We start from the raw sequence: 18188 nt of genomic DNA on the forward strand, positions 1-18188 counted from the left end.
TCATTTTCATAATAAACTTTAACCAGTGATAGCCCATGACAACAGATAAGTCTCTATTTGTTTTCTTTTGTGTTTTCTCAGCTAGAATGAGGAAGATTTTTTTCCCCTTTAAATAGATAGGGTGGTTAATAGCCGCCTTCTCACCACCTTCCAGCAGAAATAGTAAGTTCCTTTTATTTTTCCTTCAAACTCATTGGTGGCCTGAAGGTCTGGAAAATCATCCTCATAGCAGTCCTCTGACTTCTTCCCATAAGATTATGTGATATGAATGCAAAGAGGAGGCAAGGAAGGGGCTTCTTTATTCCATGTCGGTAGGAAATGTCCTTAGCAAAAGGGTTCAAGCCCGTGGTTGCCTCAGTTACGGCTGTGGCAGTATCACAGAAGCTCGATGTTTTTCCCCTCGATATTAACCCCTGCTGAAAACCTCAGATGAAGCTAGATCCCTGTGAATGCACTTCCTCCAGTTTGCATGCACAAAACCATTTGGTTAGGAAAGTGTTGTTCAGGCATGTGTTTACCTTCTTTAAGAAATAAAAAGGATTTCTTTTGAAAAATTAAGCCAAAAGAGAGCAAAGACTAGTAAAGAGAAGTGAAGTAAGGGGGAAAAGATGTAGGTTCTGGAACTTTTAATCAATCTGTGATTGTTTCCCTTCAAGATGTTGTCAGGGCCAGTTTTGAGGAGGGTAGAAAATAAAGATGTTTCCAGGTAAGACTTCCCATGCTCTTTTCATGTTGCTCAAATTCTCATTTTTCTGTTCCACATACATTTTCACTGTTATTTCTGTTTCTGTGACAACTCATGAACACAGGACTATGATAATGGTATACTAATTAGTACATCATATCAGTTTGTAAAAGCACTAGTGCCTTGTAGAATCATTTTAGATGTATTTGAACAAAATGGAGTCTAGTGACGGTCATATATTTATTGTTTTTGTCACCACTTTATATATGAAACACTTATTCCCACCGGTGGCATCATCATCTTTACTGCATGAAGGATGGATTTACTTACACTAAGTATTTTTGGGGGAAGGAAAAGTTGTCCATAAAGCCATAATGAACTTCAAGCAAAGTGTCAATCATAGTTTTATCTGAATTATTTTTAATGCAGGATATTGAGGAAGGTGAAAGAGTTATCTACTAGTGTATCCTTACCTAATAGATAGTGAGCATCAGACTTTCACTTAAAAATGGAAGCAGGAATGAGTCCCTGAGGCACTTAGCGATGCCCATTGGCAAATGCAGGGCTCCTTGTCGGTTTCATTCTCACTTCTCCATCATTGCCTTTTCCTGTTATATCTGTTGGGTTTTACTGCCCTCTGCTGGTCATGTCCTTTCACCTCATGGATATAGATATCTTGGAACATTGCTCAAAATGGTCTTTTTGTTTCAGCCCTTGTCCATGCATACTCCTCCCGTCATTTGTATAACAGACATATTGTTTAAATCTGGTCACTACTTGTTAACAAACTCACACACCTGTAATTGTCTCATTGTGCCAGAAGCCCTGACATGCTGCAGTCGGAAGTTTCCTTTTCCGTGGGAGGGAGGCATTCATCTACAGACTCCAACAAGGCCTCCAGCGGAGACATCTCCCCTTATGACAACAACTCCCCAGTGCTGTCTGAGCGCTCCCTGCTGGCTATGCAAGAGGACGCAGCCCCGGGGGGCTCAGAGAAGCTTTACAAAGTGCCAGGGCAGTTTATGCTGGTGGGCCACTTGTCGTCGTCAAAGTCAAGGGAAAGTTCTCCTGGACCAAGGCTTGGGAAAGGTAACTGGAGCCTGGCCAGCCAGCGCTGGCCAAAACAAGTGACCCTCCTCTTGTTGCATGTGGCATGGTGTGGGGCTCTGCGGACCTTCTCTTCGTCTCTCCCTTATTTGATGTTTCTGTAATTCAACCTGCATTTACCGAGTACCTGCTGAACGCCTACGCTAGGAAGAGGAAGGTGTGGCGAGCCCAGTCGTTGGCTGGGAGGGTCCCTGCAGGCCACGCTCCAATTCTCAGATATCTGGGAAATAAACACATGCCCAGAGGAGCCACTCCTATTCCCAGCTGATCCTTTTTCCCTCCAGCATCCTAGGAACTTTATGTATACTGGATTTGGGTTGCATATTTGCTAGTCTGAGGTGCCACCCAACTACTGCTGTTACTTTTCTAAAGAAAACAAGCTGAACCTACTATGTATGAAGACAACCTTCCAGAACCAAATAGTGTTAGTATCCAATGACAAGAGAGCACTAGACTGGGAGTCACAAACCTGCTCTGCCACTTTCAACCTGCAGGATCTCCAGTGAGTGAGTGAGCTTCCCAGAGTCCCATTTCCTCCTGCTGTGAAAACTCAGAATGATAACAGTATTTAATTCATTGAGTTTAATGAACTAATCCATGTAAAGCCCTCAACGCAGCACTTCGAATGTAATACGCACTCGATAATACTTGCTGTGTAATCTTGTGTGCATTTCTTACCTGCTCCTTACGCTAGTTGCATCGTCTGTAAAATGATCTCCTGGGAACCTCCTAGGGATGAAGTGAGATAACGCATGTGAACTGCTGAACACGTGGAGGCACCCAGTAGACGTCTGCTGCTATAAATCGTAATTATAATCCCATCATGGGATTGTAGTGAGGATTAAATGAGATGGTGAAAAAGCCTAATGTAGTGCCTTACTCCATAAATATTGATGGATAAGTTAAGGGGATTTATGAGTGAATGCATGCATGAAGAAATCCAATGATACCAGTAGCAAAGTATAGAAACTCTATTGTTCCTCTAGTTCTGTGTTAATGTGGTTAGCGCCTATAAAGCTGTTGCCACCTATCACCCTTCTATTCATTTCCTATAACATGCAAACTTATTATTTTATGGTTCCGGAGGTGAGAAGTCTAAAATGGGGCCACAGGGCCTCTTTCCCTTCTGGATGTCCTAGGGCACAATCGTTTTCTTGCCTTTTCTAGCTTCTAGAAGCTGCTGCATTCCTTGGATCGAGGCCCCTTCCTCCATCTTTTAAGCCAACACACTAGCAGCATCTTCTCTCCTACCCCTCTCTTATAAGGACCCTTACAATTATATTGGCCCCATCCAGATAATCCAGGAAAATCTCCCCATCTTAAGAACCATAATTTAATCAAATCTGCAAAGTCCTTTTTGAAAATAACATCTTTGTAGATTTGTGGGATTATGACACAGATATCTTTGGGGGGCCCTTATTCTGTCTGCCACAAGCATGATATACAAAGGGCCTTTTTGTAAATCCCAAGTAGAATGTACATGCTGAAACGTGGATCTGAATTGTATTGTTTTGTATGCAACAGGATCTTGAATACAATACTTTGCACAGAAGAGATGTTATTAAAATGTTCATTGATTTTTAATTTTCCTTTTGTGTTATATACCTTTTTATACACTTTTTCCCTAGATGTGTCAGAGGAGCCTTTCAATATCTGGGGAACTTGGCATTCAACATTAAAAAGCGGATCCAAAGACCCAGGAATGACAGGTAAAGTATTAATTTTAAACTTTATTGCATTTACTTTTAAAATTATTTTCTAAAGTTTTCTTTACTATCATTATATTACATGCTTGTCAAACATTATTTGGGAAATGCTGAAAATGGGAGGGGATGAAACAATCCTTAGGCTTTCCGCCCAAATATGCCAATCTTTGACTATATTTATTTTCCATTTCCTTTGCAAAGGTTTTTATAGTTACAATCATTCTGTCTGTGCAACTTTGTATTATTTTCTAACTTCCATTTTCCAGTTATTCTCCATTATCCTTTTTAAGGGCAAGGAATATTCCACAGAGTGCATATTCATATTTTACAAACCAATACTAAGTCATTTGAAGGTTTTTCTTATTGTTGTAATAAGTTACACTGTCAGAAGCCTCTTATGTAATTCATTTTTCAAATTATTAATAGATTCACAAAATTTTGGAAAGCAAGTCAAAGGTTATAAATCCCAAACAGGGAAGTGGGTCAAATATAACAAGGCTTTCCAAGAATCTGGAGGTACAGTCACCACCTATTCTGTATGGGACCCACTACCTTGCATTCTGTAAACTGTGGATGGCAGGAGATTTTACACTGCTGTGTGCAAATCTCATCAGTATTGCAAATTAGTGGCTTTTCATTTTTGCTAACTTGAAAAACAAAACTGCATTTATTAATTTGATTTGCATTCCTTTCTTACCAGTATTTTTCAGTGTTTCTGTTAATTTGCTGAACTCCCCACCCATTGAATTGTTACTTTTATCATTTCCTATTTATGTATGCTAGTGTTTTTTAAATTGATTCTTATGAACTCTTTATATAATAAGGATGTTAACTCTTTTTCCATATTGTTTACCACTTGCATTTTCTTTTTTTCCATCATTAATTTTATCACTGTCTCTTTTCTGTGAATTCTTTCATAAAATTAATCTTTAGTTCAGCATTGGATAGTCAGTCATCTCTATGTGTTTCTTTTTAATGTTATTTCATTGTTTCAACCTTAATTTTTTTAATCCATCTGGAATACGTGTTATATATGGTATAAAATGTGTAAATTATTTGTTTGGTTGTTTTATATTTATATTCCCCTTCTCATTGTTTTGTAATATCTCCCATCTTACATTTTAAAAGCATAATACATTTTTAAATTTAATGCCATCTAGTGCCGATTCCTTTTCTAACTATATCTCACTGTATCCTGTGAAGAGCCTTACTGCATTTTCCTTTTCCAGTGTCAGCTGTCACCTGTTTCAGCTATCATTTGTTTCTTTGTAAATACTCACATCCCCCAACTCCCCTGCCCCCAACATGGCCTTGTTCTTGTTCCTTGTCTGCTTTTTAAGAAGTGGGGGGCAGAGCAGATTCATAGGAATATAGTAGTCTGGGTACACATGCCCCAAGGACTCCTCCTTTGCCTTACAAAATGCACTGTTACTTCTTTCCTTTCAGTTTCCTAAAGAAAGTTGTATCCTTTGGGGAAAGCTACCTGCTGTAACAACACCGAAATGGGGCAGTGGCTTAACCTATTACAACTGGATTTCTCCCTCACTGTCCCAGTACAGTGTGGATTGTGAGGGGTGAGGAGGGGTGGGAATGTGTGAGGGGAGGGAGTGCTGTCTTCCACATAGTTACTAAGGGGCCCAGCCTAGGCTCTACATATCCAGTGACTCCACCATCCTCAGAGCCCCAGGAGTCTTCCAAGAGTCTCAGAACCTAGGGAGTCTTCATGCTGGGCTGGTAGTTAAGGGAAGGGGGAAAGCAAAGATCAGTAGGAAGGCATTTGTTTAGGGTTTTTTTTTATTTTTAATTTAATTTTATTTTATTTTTAGTTCAGGCCTAGAAATGGCTCACATCACATCTGTCCACACTTGTTACCCAGACCTCATTTCTGTGGCCCTCCTAACTGCCAGAAAGGCTGGAAAATGCTATGTAGGAAGTAAAGGGGAACGACTGGGTGATCACCAAGTCAGCCTTTCCTGCATTGATGGTAGGAGAATATGCATAGTGGCTGGCCTCCCTTCTGGCATGGAATGGGGTACTTGAGATTCAAGTAACTTCATTGATGCAATAGAAACATGAAAACATTATAATTTGTATCTCTCCTGGATTACAGAGTGCATTGAACAAGAAGGGAATGCTTCTTTCCCCTTCTGGATTCTGAAAATTTTCCCAGCCATGTAGAGGGGCCCTTTCCTGAAACACAAATTGGTGGCAAAGCCAATTATTAATCTAGTCTGACGTCTCAGCTAACCTGTTAGAGTCTAGGCATATGAATTGAGCCGATAATCAATTCATATTTTTTTGTTTTCCTGGGAGGGTTCTTTTCTTAAGGTAGCAGCAGCTAAGAGCATACTGTGCCGTTTCAGTTTTAGAAGTCCGGGGGGACGTCTTAGAAATGGGAAGGAAATAACAGGATTTGAATCCCCAACAAGGATTCTACAAACTGACTGCCTTTATTGGGCTTTCTCTCTGACTTCCAGGTTCCTCTGGAGACATTTTTGAAAGAAGCTCCCTAAGAGCGGGGCCCTGCTCCCTTTCTCAAGGGAACCTGTCCCCGAATTGGCCTCGGTGGCAGGGGAGCCCCGCAGAGCTGGACAGCGACACGCAGGTGGCTCGGAGGACTCAGCCCGCAGCCCCCGCGACAGAGGGCAGGGCCCACCCTGCAGTGTCACGCGCCTGCAGCACTCCCCATGTCCAGGTGGCAGGGAAAGCCGAGCGGCCCATGGCCGGATCGGAGCAGTACTTGACCCTGAGCGGCGCCCACGACCTCAGCGAGAGTGAGCTGGATGTGGCCGGGCTGCAGAGCCGGGCCTCACCTCAGTGCCAAAGACCCCGTGGGAGCGGGAGGGATGACAAGCGGCCCCCACCTCCATACCCGGGCCCGGGGAAACCCGCGGCGGCGGGGACGGTGGCAGCCCGGATCCAGGGGCCCCCGGAAGGCGTGGGGACAGCCACGGACCAGGGAGGCCAAGCAGCCGAGCGAGAGCAGCAGGTCACGCAGAAAAAACTGAGCAGCCCCAACTCTCTGCCAGCAGGCGAGCAGGACAGTCTGCGCCTGGGGGACGCTGGCTGGCTCGACTGGCAGAGAGAGCGCTGGCAGATCTGGGAGCTCCTGTCCGCCGACAACCCCGATGCCCTGCCGGAGACGCTGGTCTGAGCCCGTGCCCAGCCAAAACCCCATGCCCCGCGCCCCCCGCCCTCCAGCCCAGGGTGGACCGTGGGTGGTGGCCACTGGCACATTTAGTGTTCTTCTTTCACGCTTCTCAAAAGCGACACAAGAGAAATCCAGTTCACCTACAGAGGTAGAGCACTCACGCCCCCGCCATTGAGAATAAGGTTCCATTGCGTAGCCAGCCTTAGGAAAACAAACAGAACCCAAACCAGATGGCAATGTCCAATCTAAAAACGTCCCTTTTGGCTCCATAATATAAGATACAACTCTTGCTTTGGTATAGCCTAACAGTATTTATGTGTCTTCAGTTTTGACTATTGTATATTCTGTAACAGATTATGTATAATCATATATGATGTATTCACAAAGAGAAAACAAAAGGAACAATTAAAAAAAAAACACTTCACTTACATTAAGCAATGAGATATACTAAACAATGAGATTCTATAGAATGTTCTAGAATATGCACAAGCGGGTTTCTGTGCTTTTGCCATAGCTTTATAACTGGGGATAACCCTTACGTCAATACCTAACGAAAATACTAACAAGATGAAACAGAATATGAGAAGCCATATTTTTATATAGGAGTCAGATACAAAAAGAAAACTCACTGAATGGTTTTTGATATTGAATACGTTTTCAGGAAAATGCTAAATCTGATAGATTATGAAATATATTTTTAGAACTTGTTTAGAAAGGATTCAGTTAACCAAACAAAAAAAGGCAGTGCCTCACAAAGAAATTAAGAAGTTGTCCGTCCCACATTACATCAAATTCAGTTTTATATAGGCCATATATAATATATATTTATAATGTATAATTTTTATGTATTTTTCAAAACTACAAACTGGAATCCCACTATAAAGTTTAAGAATCTACATAGAATATTCAAACTATAGAACATGTTTTTCCCTTTGCCCCATAATCAGTATTTGCCAAATTACATGCAATTCTTTAAAACCTAAATCACATTTGGTAGAAAGCCTACAGCTTTGTACTTACATTGTGCCAAAGGCTGAGGAAAAGTTTTCTTTCGTAATTTTATATGTATTGTAAAATGTTCTACCGTACTTTAGTAGTTTGAAGTTTTTCAAGTGCATAACTATTTTTGACCAGCAGATGGCGATACGCTTCAGTATTTTATGCAATTTTTTTTTCACTTCTGAAGGGACAGTGTATCATAAAAAAAGATTTTTTTTTTTAATAAAACATGCTACTCTTAATTTTCATGTTGGTGATGAAATTTCCAGTGCTGTTTCTTAAGGTTCTATCTTGTGCCATGATGAATAAAAAGTTAAGCAAAGACTTTGTTTCCTGGCTTTAAATCTCTTGAATGAATTTGCATCACATTTCAGACATATATTTCACTATCCACAGATCCAAGTGTAATAAATCATGGCAATTCTGTGCATATACATATATAGCAAAAAAGCTGGTTTAAAAATATCAGATGGATTTGGGACATCAACTCTGTGACACCAAAGCATTTAGAAATGTATAATAATTTGTTGCAAGTAAAGGCTGATTTCCTCAACTCAACAGTTGGTTGAAGAGGTGGTTTTCTACAGGACTGAAATTCAGGTTTCCCAAGTTTCCTGAACTGTGTTGGGCAGCTATTGCCCAACGCAATTCCTCTTAAGTTACACCTGCTCTATGGGCCTTAGATGCCTAATTTGCTTCAGGGCCGAAATAATAAAAGCTAGAAGTGGCATGTGATATTTCTTATTTGGGGAATGGTTCGAGATAGCTTCAGGCTCTGCCATCAGGTCCAGCGCTTCCACTACTGGCTGGGACTCAGGGAGGATTTGCCTGCAGACCTCTGGTTCTTCCTGACTGCCCACACTCAGCCAAAAGTTGTCAACAAGATCCAGAGGAAATGCTGCTTGGTTGTGGATCACAGGTGGCTTTTCTGTGCCACCTACTCTCATCCTACTCCTGCTGATGCTACTTCCCTGGTTTGAATTTGACCCTGATCTGATCGGCTCTTTCCCTCCTTCCTAGATTGGATGGCCTGATAAATGGGACTCTCTTTCTACCACGTTCTTGCTAGAGTAGTCCTATTTTTTTAAAACATCCAGATCAAATGGCCCTGAAGTTGATGCCTGTGTCAGAAAAGGTCATGAAAAGTGTGTCCATCTGTTAATAGATCGAAAATAAGCAGTCCAGAAAACAGGACTCACAATATCGTTTACATATATCTCAATATTCACTCTCCTCTCTTTGTACGTTTAAGCCTAGGGGCCGTATCTTTAGCTTAGTGAGTTACAGCTTCTTCTTTTTTTTTTTTTTTTTTTTTTTCTTTTCTGAGATGGAGTCTTGCTCTGTCGCCCAGGCTGGAGTGTAGTGCTATGATCTGTGCTCAATGCAACTTCTGCCTCCTGGGCTCCAGCGATTCTCCTGCCTCAGCCTCCTGAGTAGCTGGGATTACAGGCACACAACACCACGCCCGGCTAATTTTTGTATTTTTAGTAGAGATAGGGTTTCCTCATGTTGGCCAGGCTGGTCTCAAACTCCTGACCTGAGGTGATCCACCTGCCTTGGCCTCCCAAAGTGTTGGGATTACAGGCATGAGTCACCATGCCCGGCCTTGTTTCTTAAATGCCTTTATCATATTGAAAATAAGCAGTTAAAAAAAAATACATAAAACCCAAAGACCTGAGGGAAATTACCCTAATACCGTATAAATGATATAATACCTGACAAGAAAAAAATAAAAAACTCTTTCAAGCTGGCCAAAACCCTTTAAAAGGCTGTTCAAGTCACTCATTCCCCATGAACAGAGAGCTTCAACAAGCATGAAAAAAGCTTCAGTGTGTCACATATGTTTCTCCATCTATGAATACTCTGACATTGACATTGAAACAATATGAACCATTGTTTTTGTGTCTCTGGCAAAGGGGCCAGAATGGGGATGGCAGAAATAGCCAAATATGAATTTGTCTTGATCCATCTAAGTAGCTATTACCATATGTTTGTTGTGGGTTTTTATAGAAAAAAAAAACCTTCTTATACCAATGGAGTTTGTGCAAATTGAGGAAATTTCTAAATAAACCCAGCTTGCTTCTTTTCTTATGCACATTTTAATACACATCTGCTTGGCAGAGAAACAGCATTGGGATTAAATATAAAGGGACGTCAGAACAAAGTCCAGGCCTGTGGGGTATGTCAGTCTGATAAGCAAACTGCGGGAGGTAGATTATACTGAACTGAGAAGAAAGGAAATGACTGAAGAAGAGTTACACAGAGGTTAAAACAGGACATCTCAACTGAGCAGAATTTTAAAACAGGACTAAATCAGTAGCAAATGTTCTTTAAGAGAAAAATAAAATACAAACCAAGGGAAAATTCCAACAAAAGTTGGAATTCTTCTTTGGCACAGTCAAGGTGACAGATGGTGTCATAGAGATGGCAAACGGCACACCGTGGTTTCTGGGATGCTCACCCCTGAACTGGTGTGATCCCCAATTCACCAAGGCACATCCAGTGTCAGCTCCAACTGGAGGCCCCCAAGAGGTCGCAAAAGGACCAGAAGCATCTCAAAGTTCAATTCAACCAATATCTTTTCAGCTTAGGGTGACCAACTCATCCCAGTTTCCCCAGGAATGCTCCTAGTTTAGGAAAAAAGAAAGAATTCCCATGTCTGGGACACAGGCCATTCTATGACTTGGCAGGGTAGGGAAAGGTGGCATGGGGGATCCAGGACACTTGACCTTGGCATCTCTCAAGTAGGGTAGCCAAATAAGATACAGGACACCCAGTTCAATTTGAATGTCAGATAAACAACTGATCATGTATTAGTATCAGTATTCCCATGCAATACCTGAGACATAATTATGCTCAAAAAATTCTTTATCACACATATTGCATGGGACATACATTAAAAAGGGATTCATCGTTTATCTGACAATCAAGTTGAACCTAGCACCTATTTGCTAAATCTGGCAACCCTAATCTCTGACCTTAATACCCCACCCATTCCCCAATGACCTGCTTGACATTCTCACTGAATGTCCCTGGAGGCCTCAATCATCCTGAAGGACCAGTGAGCCACGTTCTCACCAGCCACCACTCCCATATTTATGCAGAGCACTGCTTCCTTGTTCTCACTGGCAGCCTGGCCTGCGATCCCCCTCTTGTTGTCCTACTGTGCACGTGTTTACTGTTTGTCCACCCCACTCAGACTGGGCCCTTCCATCTCTGGCCTCCCACCCCTCCTCCATACTGCCACAGTTTATAGTTCTGAAGTGCACATTGTGTCAGAGGCCCATCACCGCTGAAAAACTATTGATGTCCTCCTGCTCCCGGATATACAGAACAAAGTCCATACCCCACCATAACATCAACATACTCCGCGATCTGGTCTCATCTACCTCCGCCTCGTATCTCTCCCCAGCATGACACCCCATACCCTGGCCATGTACAGAAAACCTCATTCCCATGTGCACAGCACACTTTTGCATTTTTGTTCCAAGGGTATCGAATGCTCCTCCCTGCTTTTCCTGTTCAATTGGAAGTTATTTTCCTTGCAAAATCAGCTCAAACCTTCCCTTCCCACAAACATGATTCAACACAGTTTTTTCTGGCCCCTTGCCATGTGGCAGTGTGAGCAAGCATTGCTGTGCATTACAGTTGCTGTCTTATTCTTTAATCTGGAGGTTGTTTCCTCTCTGTCCCTGAGGGTGGGGACCATGTATTTCTTTTCTGTGCCCTCAGGACTGGGGTACCTGACAAACAGTTGGCATTTGATAAAGTTTTGCTGAATGTATGCATGTAAATATGACCAAGCAGCTTATCGTGTAGTAGAGGAAAAATACATGTCTGTCAACTTGTATTCATCCAATATTGGTAGATTCATCCAGTAATCCACCTGGCAAATGCAGAGATAGTGATATATTTTCCAAATAAAAATAGGTTTCTGAAGAAAGGAGGAGACAGTCTCAGGAGAAGCTGATAGCAAGCACAGAGACATGGTCTCTCGACCAGCACTCCCCTGCAGAGATGTACCACCTCAGCTCTGTGCTGTATGGGACAGAGGAAGTGGGTGGCTTTCCATTCTTAAGATGAAAATTTGAATGATAAATGATGTAAGTAAATGTATAGTTCTATGCTCCCTAGTAAGCATGCAATAGATGGAAATAGTGATCAAAAAGACAAGGATGTTTCAAGATATGGGCCTCAGCATCCAAGACAACAAAGTTTGATTCCTGGCTTTCCCATTTATCAGCTGGGTGACCTCAGGAAAGTTGCTTTAATCTGCCGACTCTCCATTTTCTCAGAATAGTTGGAGCAGAAAAACACCAAACTCCCAGGATTCTTCTGAGGGTTATATGAAACAATACCTAGAACAGCGCTAGCCACATAACAAATATGCAACAAATGGCAGTGTAATTCATGTCCTATGTGAGGCCATTTTAGAAACAAAATTGGGAAGCTTGCTGTGAAATGCAATAGTAATAACTAACATTTATTAACAACTTCTGCTCTAGTCTCAGTATTTTATGCACTTTCACTCATTTAACCCCCTCATCTTCCCGAGGACACAATTGGCTCAGAGTGACATTAAATGAGTTGCCCAAAGCCATACATCTAGAAGGTGCAGAACCAGGATTTGGTCACAGGCTATCCAACTGTGCCACCTCCTGTTTGTATAATGCAGAGTCTATGAACAAAGCTCTGTTGTTACTTATTGGAGCCCCTGGGTATCTCTCATAAAGAAGAGGGCTCAGCTGGACCATCCCCTGGGGAGGGCTCCTGCCTCCGGGATGATCCACAGCTTCAGGGGAGCACTGAAGGGCTCTGGGTTCCCTGCCCATTTCCTACTGAAGTAAGGGAAATTAAAGCTAAAATTTGAAAAGGTCTAAAGAGGGTTTTATTTTTGAAAAGTTTTGGATAGCAAAACCACAGGGAAAAATGGGTGTGATTTAGTCATTGAACTCTCCTGGTTGAATTATACTTAAGAATATTCAATTTACATGTTTATTAATTTGACATCTTGCACTTACTTTTAGTTTAGCATTATCTTTACATTTTCCTTTGGTTCATACAGCTATAATAGCCATGCAATGACTTTATTAGGTCAATTGGTGGGTTGATGGATTCATCCAATAACTTATCTAGCCAATATTTACCAGTGGCCTACTGGCTTCCAAGCCCATTAGAAAGACAGATAAGACAAGTCCAAATCTGCCTTCAAAGATATCTCAGCTAACAAAATGGTCACTCTTGTAAACTGTACTACGAGAAGGGCAGCAGATGCTGTCAAGTCCCACACATCCAGCAAATGTGCCAGTGGCTGGTGTCTGGTAGGCAAACCATAAATTGTTGCATAAATTTATCAATAGATAAACCAATCCATCCATCCATCCATCCAACCAACCAACCATCCATCCATCCATCCATCAATCTGTCTGTCCCAGGGTGAAAAGTCAGAGAAATGACCATAGCACAAAATGCTGCTTGGATTTTGAAGTTAAACCCCAAACAAGAAAGTCAGTCTCTGGAAGTGGAGCACACACCTTAGAAAGAACTTGGCAGAAATCAGGGATGGTGTGGTCACAATTAGGGCTGACTTCCTTTGCAGTCACAGAGGACCCCATGCTTGGAAGAGCCCAGCACTTATTTGAATGCTCTGTCAATGACTTCTTGGAATTTTCATACTTTTGAACAAGCGGCCCCACATTTTCATTTTTCAGTTGAACTTGCAAATGATATAGGCAGATCTGGTCACATTCTTTGCTAGATAAAGAGAAGGACCCAGTTTAAGAACAGGAAGCCCCTCATAGTACAGGTGAACCACCTGAGGTCCAAGGAGGTTAAAGGGCCTTTTGCCTGAGGCCATTTTACGAAGTTCCTAACTCCTCCACAGAGCTCTTTTCCATCTGAACATAATTCCAAAATGCAAAATAAGGTAAAACTGTACCTTGCTCCATCCCAGGGAGTATGAGCAATGTTTATGATATGCAAAACCCATTCCACTTATTTCCTTCCATACTTTTCTTCTTCCTGTGTTTTCTTTCTGCCATCATATTTTTTTGTATTTTTATTTCTGAGTCACTGTTCTCTGGCATTATCTTTTAGTGTGTGCTTCTCTTACTGCTAGAGTCTGAATGTTGGTGTCCCCTCAAAATCCATATATTGAAACCTAACCCCCAGGGTGATGGTATTAGGACGTGGGAGCTCTGGGAGGTGATGAGGTCATGAGAGTAGAGCCCTCGTGAATGGGATTAATGCTCTTTAAAAGAGGCTCCAGCTCCTTCGCCCCTTCTGCCATGTGAGGACTCAGTGAAAAGGTGCCGTCTATGAACTAGGAAGCCCTCACCAGGCACCAAATCTGTCAGTGCTTTGACCTTGGACTTTCAGCCTCCAGAAATGTGAGAAACACATTTCTGTTGCTTATGAGCCATCCAGTTTATGGTGTTTTGTTATACCAGCCCTAACAGACTAAGCCATTCGCTTAGTTCCAAGATCAAATGTAATAATGGGCAATGAATGAAAAGGAGAACAGAACCCTCAAATGTCCAGTAGGGGAAGGCCAAAGCTGTTTCTTGTTTCTGCACAGAGGAGATGACCTCATTTCCTTAGAAGGTAAATGAATTAGAGAAGGGATTAGAAACAGGCTTTTTCCTGCAGGAAAGAAACATAGAGGGTCAGTGTTCAGTGCCTTCTTCTAGTCAAATCACTTTACTTGGTCAGACACCAAGGGTCTGGGCCCAGGATCTGTTTGGGAAAGTCAATCATGAAAGGAACACTGGGACAGATGAGCCACCTGGCTCTTTTTCATTCCTGATGCTTTGCAGGGGATCAGACGATTATCTTGCCCTGCCCCTCTTCTCTTACCAAGAGACTGCCATCAGAGGTATGCATGAGCTGGTTACGCAGTGTGTGGAAGGGCCAGGAGCACACTGAGCTTTGCAAAAGGGTGAAGCCTTCTGGGTTCACCCTTTTGCCAATACAGGGGCCAAACCACACTGGTTTGCAATGTCATGGCCCAGCAAAGTGTGCGAGTGAGCACAAGTGGAGCAATTCAGCAGTGACAGGCACCAGATAAATGAGCTGGCCTGACCCTGGATGAATTCTTCACAGTCATTCTGAAAATGTGAGCGTTAAGGGTTGAATTGTGTTCCCCCCAAAGATGTGGAAGTCCTAGCCCCCAGTACTTGTGAATGTGATCTTGTTTGGAAATTGAGTCTTTGCAGATGATCAAGTTAAGATGAGGTCATTACGGTGGGCCCTAATCCAATATGGCTGGTGTCCTAAAAATCAAGGGGATGTTGGGGCACAGAAACACACACACACACACACACACACACACACATAAACGGAAATCATATAAAGATTGGAGTTATGCTGCCCCATTCGAAATAACTCCCAGAAGCTGGGAAACAGGCCTGGAACAGATCCTTCCCTAGAGCCTTCAGAGGGAGCATGGCCCTGCTGACACCTTGATCTTGGACTTCTGTCCTCAAGAACTGTGAGAGAATAAATTTCTGTTGCTTATGCCACTACATATATGGCACTTTGTTATGGCAGCTACAGCAAACTAATGTGTTGAGCAAAGGTCAAGTAGCAGGAATCACCCAGAGCACCTCTGCTGCTCCAGTGAGTGCTACCAAGAAAGCGTTTTCCTTTTGAGACCACAATTCTCATAGAAGCAGCACACACTATAAGTGGGACCTTCTGTTACCCAGTCTGGGAGGCTGTTGTCTTCACCCCATTATCTTCCTGCCCCCACTATCATCACCTACAGAAGTCATGTGAAGAAATGAACTTTCACAGGAAAGCTTTTCATTATTAAAGCAAAACAAAGATGTAATCAGGCAACATTCAGAAGTGACGGGAGCAGAAGCTTTAAAGAAGAAATAGAAAATAAGCAAAATTGGGGAAGTGGTATTTACACTTAAGATTTGCTTTCGCATCTTCTGCACGGGAACTTTGACCCATGGCTATGTGACTATGAGGCAACTGGAAATGCATCACAAAGATGAGGGTGGGTGGAAGCTCAAAGGATTCAAAAGATGCCAGAGGAAAGTGAAGCTCAAATCGGTCCCCCTGGCCCAGCAGCATCAGCATCTCCCGGGAGCTCGTTAGAAGCGAGAATTCTCAGCCTGCCCCAGGCCTACAGGATCAGGAATTCTGGGTGGGGGCCCAGCCATCTGCGTTTTAACAAGCCCTCTAGGGGATTCTGATACACAGTACCACAAAAGCTTGAAAAGCATCTTGCTGGGGAAAGGACAAAAGGGAGAGAGGTAGAAGGAGAAAGGCAGCAAGATCCAAAATGTTGTTCTAAGGCAATGCTTAGCCTGAACAATGTCAAATTATACTTTAAAAAAAAATCCAGCTGAAACTAGAAATCATAAAATGATCACGTTACATTTTACCTGAAAGCATAAAGGTACATCATTGCTAATCTTTCAACATAGAGCCAAGGCCTTTTGTATCTCTGGGTGCGGTGGGTCAGCAGTGCCACTTCATCCTTCTTACTGATGCACTGTGGATGAACCACATCCACAGTGCATCATCTCTTCCAGTTCCAGGGATTTTGTTTGTTTGTTTGCTTTTTTTAACAGCAAATTTAAGAAACGACTGCAAAGCAGTGAGCGAAGAATTATTCTGATTTTTATGATATTTTCCAAACCCCTTCCAGTTTCAAAGCAACATTTTTTGGGATTCTCCTTTAAACCCTTCCTCATCATTCATTAGTCTTTATATACCTGGCTTATGCATTTACATTGCATTGTCTGTTGTTTTGGTTAATTAAAATAATTACGTTACTGGCTCATGCTAAGCTGACTGCTCAACTAAGAAGAGCAGAGTGGGGACCTGCTAGCTGTAGGGATCAACCAGCACGTTTTTCTTCCTTTTTCATTTTTAAAAACAGCTATAATTAAAAACCACACAATTCACTCATTTAAAGTATACAGTTCAATGGTTTCTAGTATAGTCACAGAGTTATGCAACCATCAATTTTAGAGCATTTTTTATCACCCCCAAAAGAAACTCCCACGTCCATTAGCAGTCACTCCCCATTCCTCCTCCATCAGCCCTGACAATCACAAAACTGCTTTCTGCCTCTATAAATTTGCGTATTCTGAGGGTTTCAGATAAATTGAATCATATGAAAGGTGGCCTTTTGTTTCTGGCCTCTTTGAGCACAATGCTTTTAGGGTTCATCCATATTGTAGCATTTATCAGTATTTCATTTATTTTTATGGGTGAATAATATTCCAATATTCCATTGCATGGATATACCAAAATGTGTTTATCCATTTACTAACTGGTGAATGTTTGAATTGTCTCCAAGCCAGCACATTTTATAGAAGGAAGGAAAGCAATGGTTAACTTGGAATTCGCTTAAATGTAGGTCTTTTAAGAGTGTGTCTACTGATGTCGTTTATGTAAAAACTAGTTTGAAATACGGTTTCATACCACATTGTTTTCCCTTAACTTAAAGATTCTCAACCTGAAACACGACACAATTCAGTCCATCCTAATACGAGGCCACACGAAACACATAAACATTTTGGTATGGAAGGAGTCTTTAGATAATTTCAGGAAATTGAGACTTACAGACTTAAGGTGGCTTGTCCCAAATCTCCCAGCTTAACGCAGGGAATCAGTGCAGAAACAAAGCTCTCAAATCTTGTTTTATGCCGTTACGTTAGCCACCACCTCCAGATTTAAAACCCTGGCCTAAGGAAAGGGCTCAGGCTGGACTTGGTAGCCTAAGCCTATAATCTCAGCACTTTGGGAAGCTGAGGCAGGCAGATCACTTGAGTTCAGGAGTTCAAGACCAGCCTTGGAAACATGGTGAAACGCTGTCTTTACAAAAAATACAAAATTAGCTGGGTGTGGTGGCATGTGCCTGTGGTCCCAGCTACTAAGGAGGCTGAGATGGGAGAATTACTTGAACCTGGGAGGTGGAGGCTACAGTGAGTCAAGATTGCACCATTGCACCCCAGACTGGGCACTACAGTGAGCCCTGTCTCAGAAAAAAAATTTTTTAAAGGTTCAAATGAAGGAAAAAGACCTTAATGAAATGATGACTAAGAATGAGATTTTAAATCAGCAGTGAAGGAACCCTCTTGTGGTCAATTACATGTCCTCCTGATGATTTGTCTGAGCTAATCTAACCATGAAGCACCCACAGGAACATAACTAAAATGGGAGGGGTGGTAGGACACAAGCCCAGTGGTGAATTGACCCAATTAGACTGAAGAGAAACCTTATTTCCCATGGTTGTGGTAGATGGCTGGGTCCCACTCCACCTCATATCTACTGACCATAAACAAGGATCTCAAAGCAACTAGGAAGCATTGACGCTGATGAAAGGAATCAGCCCTACATGGATGAAGTTAAAATTGAACATGGAAGGAAAGGGAGTCCAAAGAAGCAGGATCAACCAAGTGTACACCCAACCTCTGCACTTCTGGCTGTGAGTTCAAGCAGGGATTCAGTTACTGGAAGCCAAAAGCATCCTGATAATATTCTATAGCAAACCATTGAAAGGGCATGGGAATTAGTC

The 18188-nt window shown here is 42.3% G+C and overlaps 1 protein-coding gene across 1 annotated transcript in view; it reads left to right on the top strand.

The window, feature by feature from the left end:
• Positions 1 to 7970, top strand: part of ARHGAP6 (Rho GTPase activating protein 6) — a 531128-nt gene extending 523158 nt beyond the window's left edge. The window contains exons 11-13 of the mRNA XM_033200854.1: positions 1506 to 1774; positions 3421 to 3501; positions 5976 to 7970. Coding sequence (XP_033056745.1) covers positions 1506 to 1774; positions 3421 to 3501; positions 5976 to 6652 — 1027 coding nt within the window. The 3' untranslated portion in view covers positions 6653 to 7970. The remainder of the gene's footprint in view (positions 1 to 1505; positions 1775 to 3420; positions 3502 to 5975) is intronic.
• The last annotated feature ends 10218 nt before the right edge of the window (positions 7971 to 18188 follow it).

The sequence above is a fragment of the Trachypithecus francoisi genome, unplaced genomic scaffold (assembly GCF_009764315.1).
Source record: "Trachypithecus francoisi isolate TF-2019V2 unplaced genomic scaffold, Tfra_2.0 Lachesis_group6, whole genome shotgun sequence".
In the NCBI taxonomy this organism is placed as follows: Eukaryota; Metazoa; Chordata; class Mammalia; order Primates; family Cercopithecidae; genus Trachypithecus; species Trachypithecus francoisi.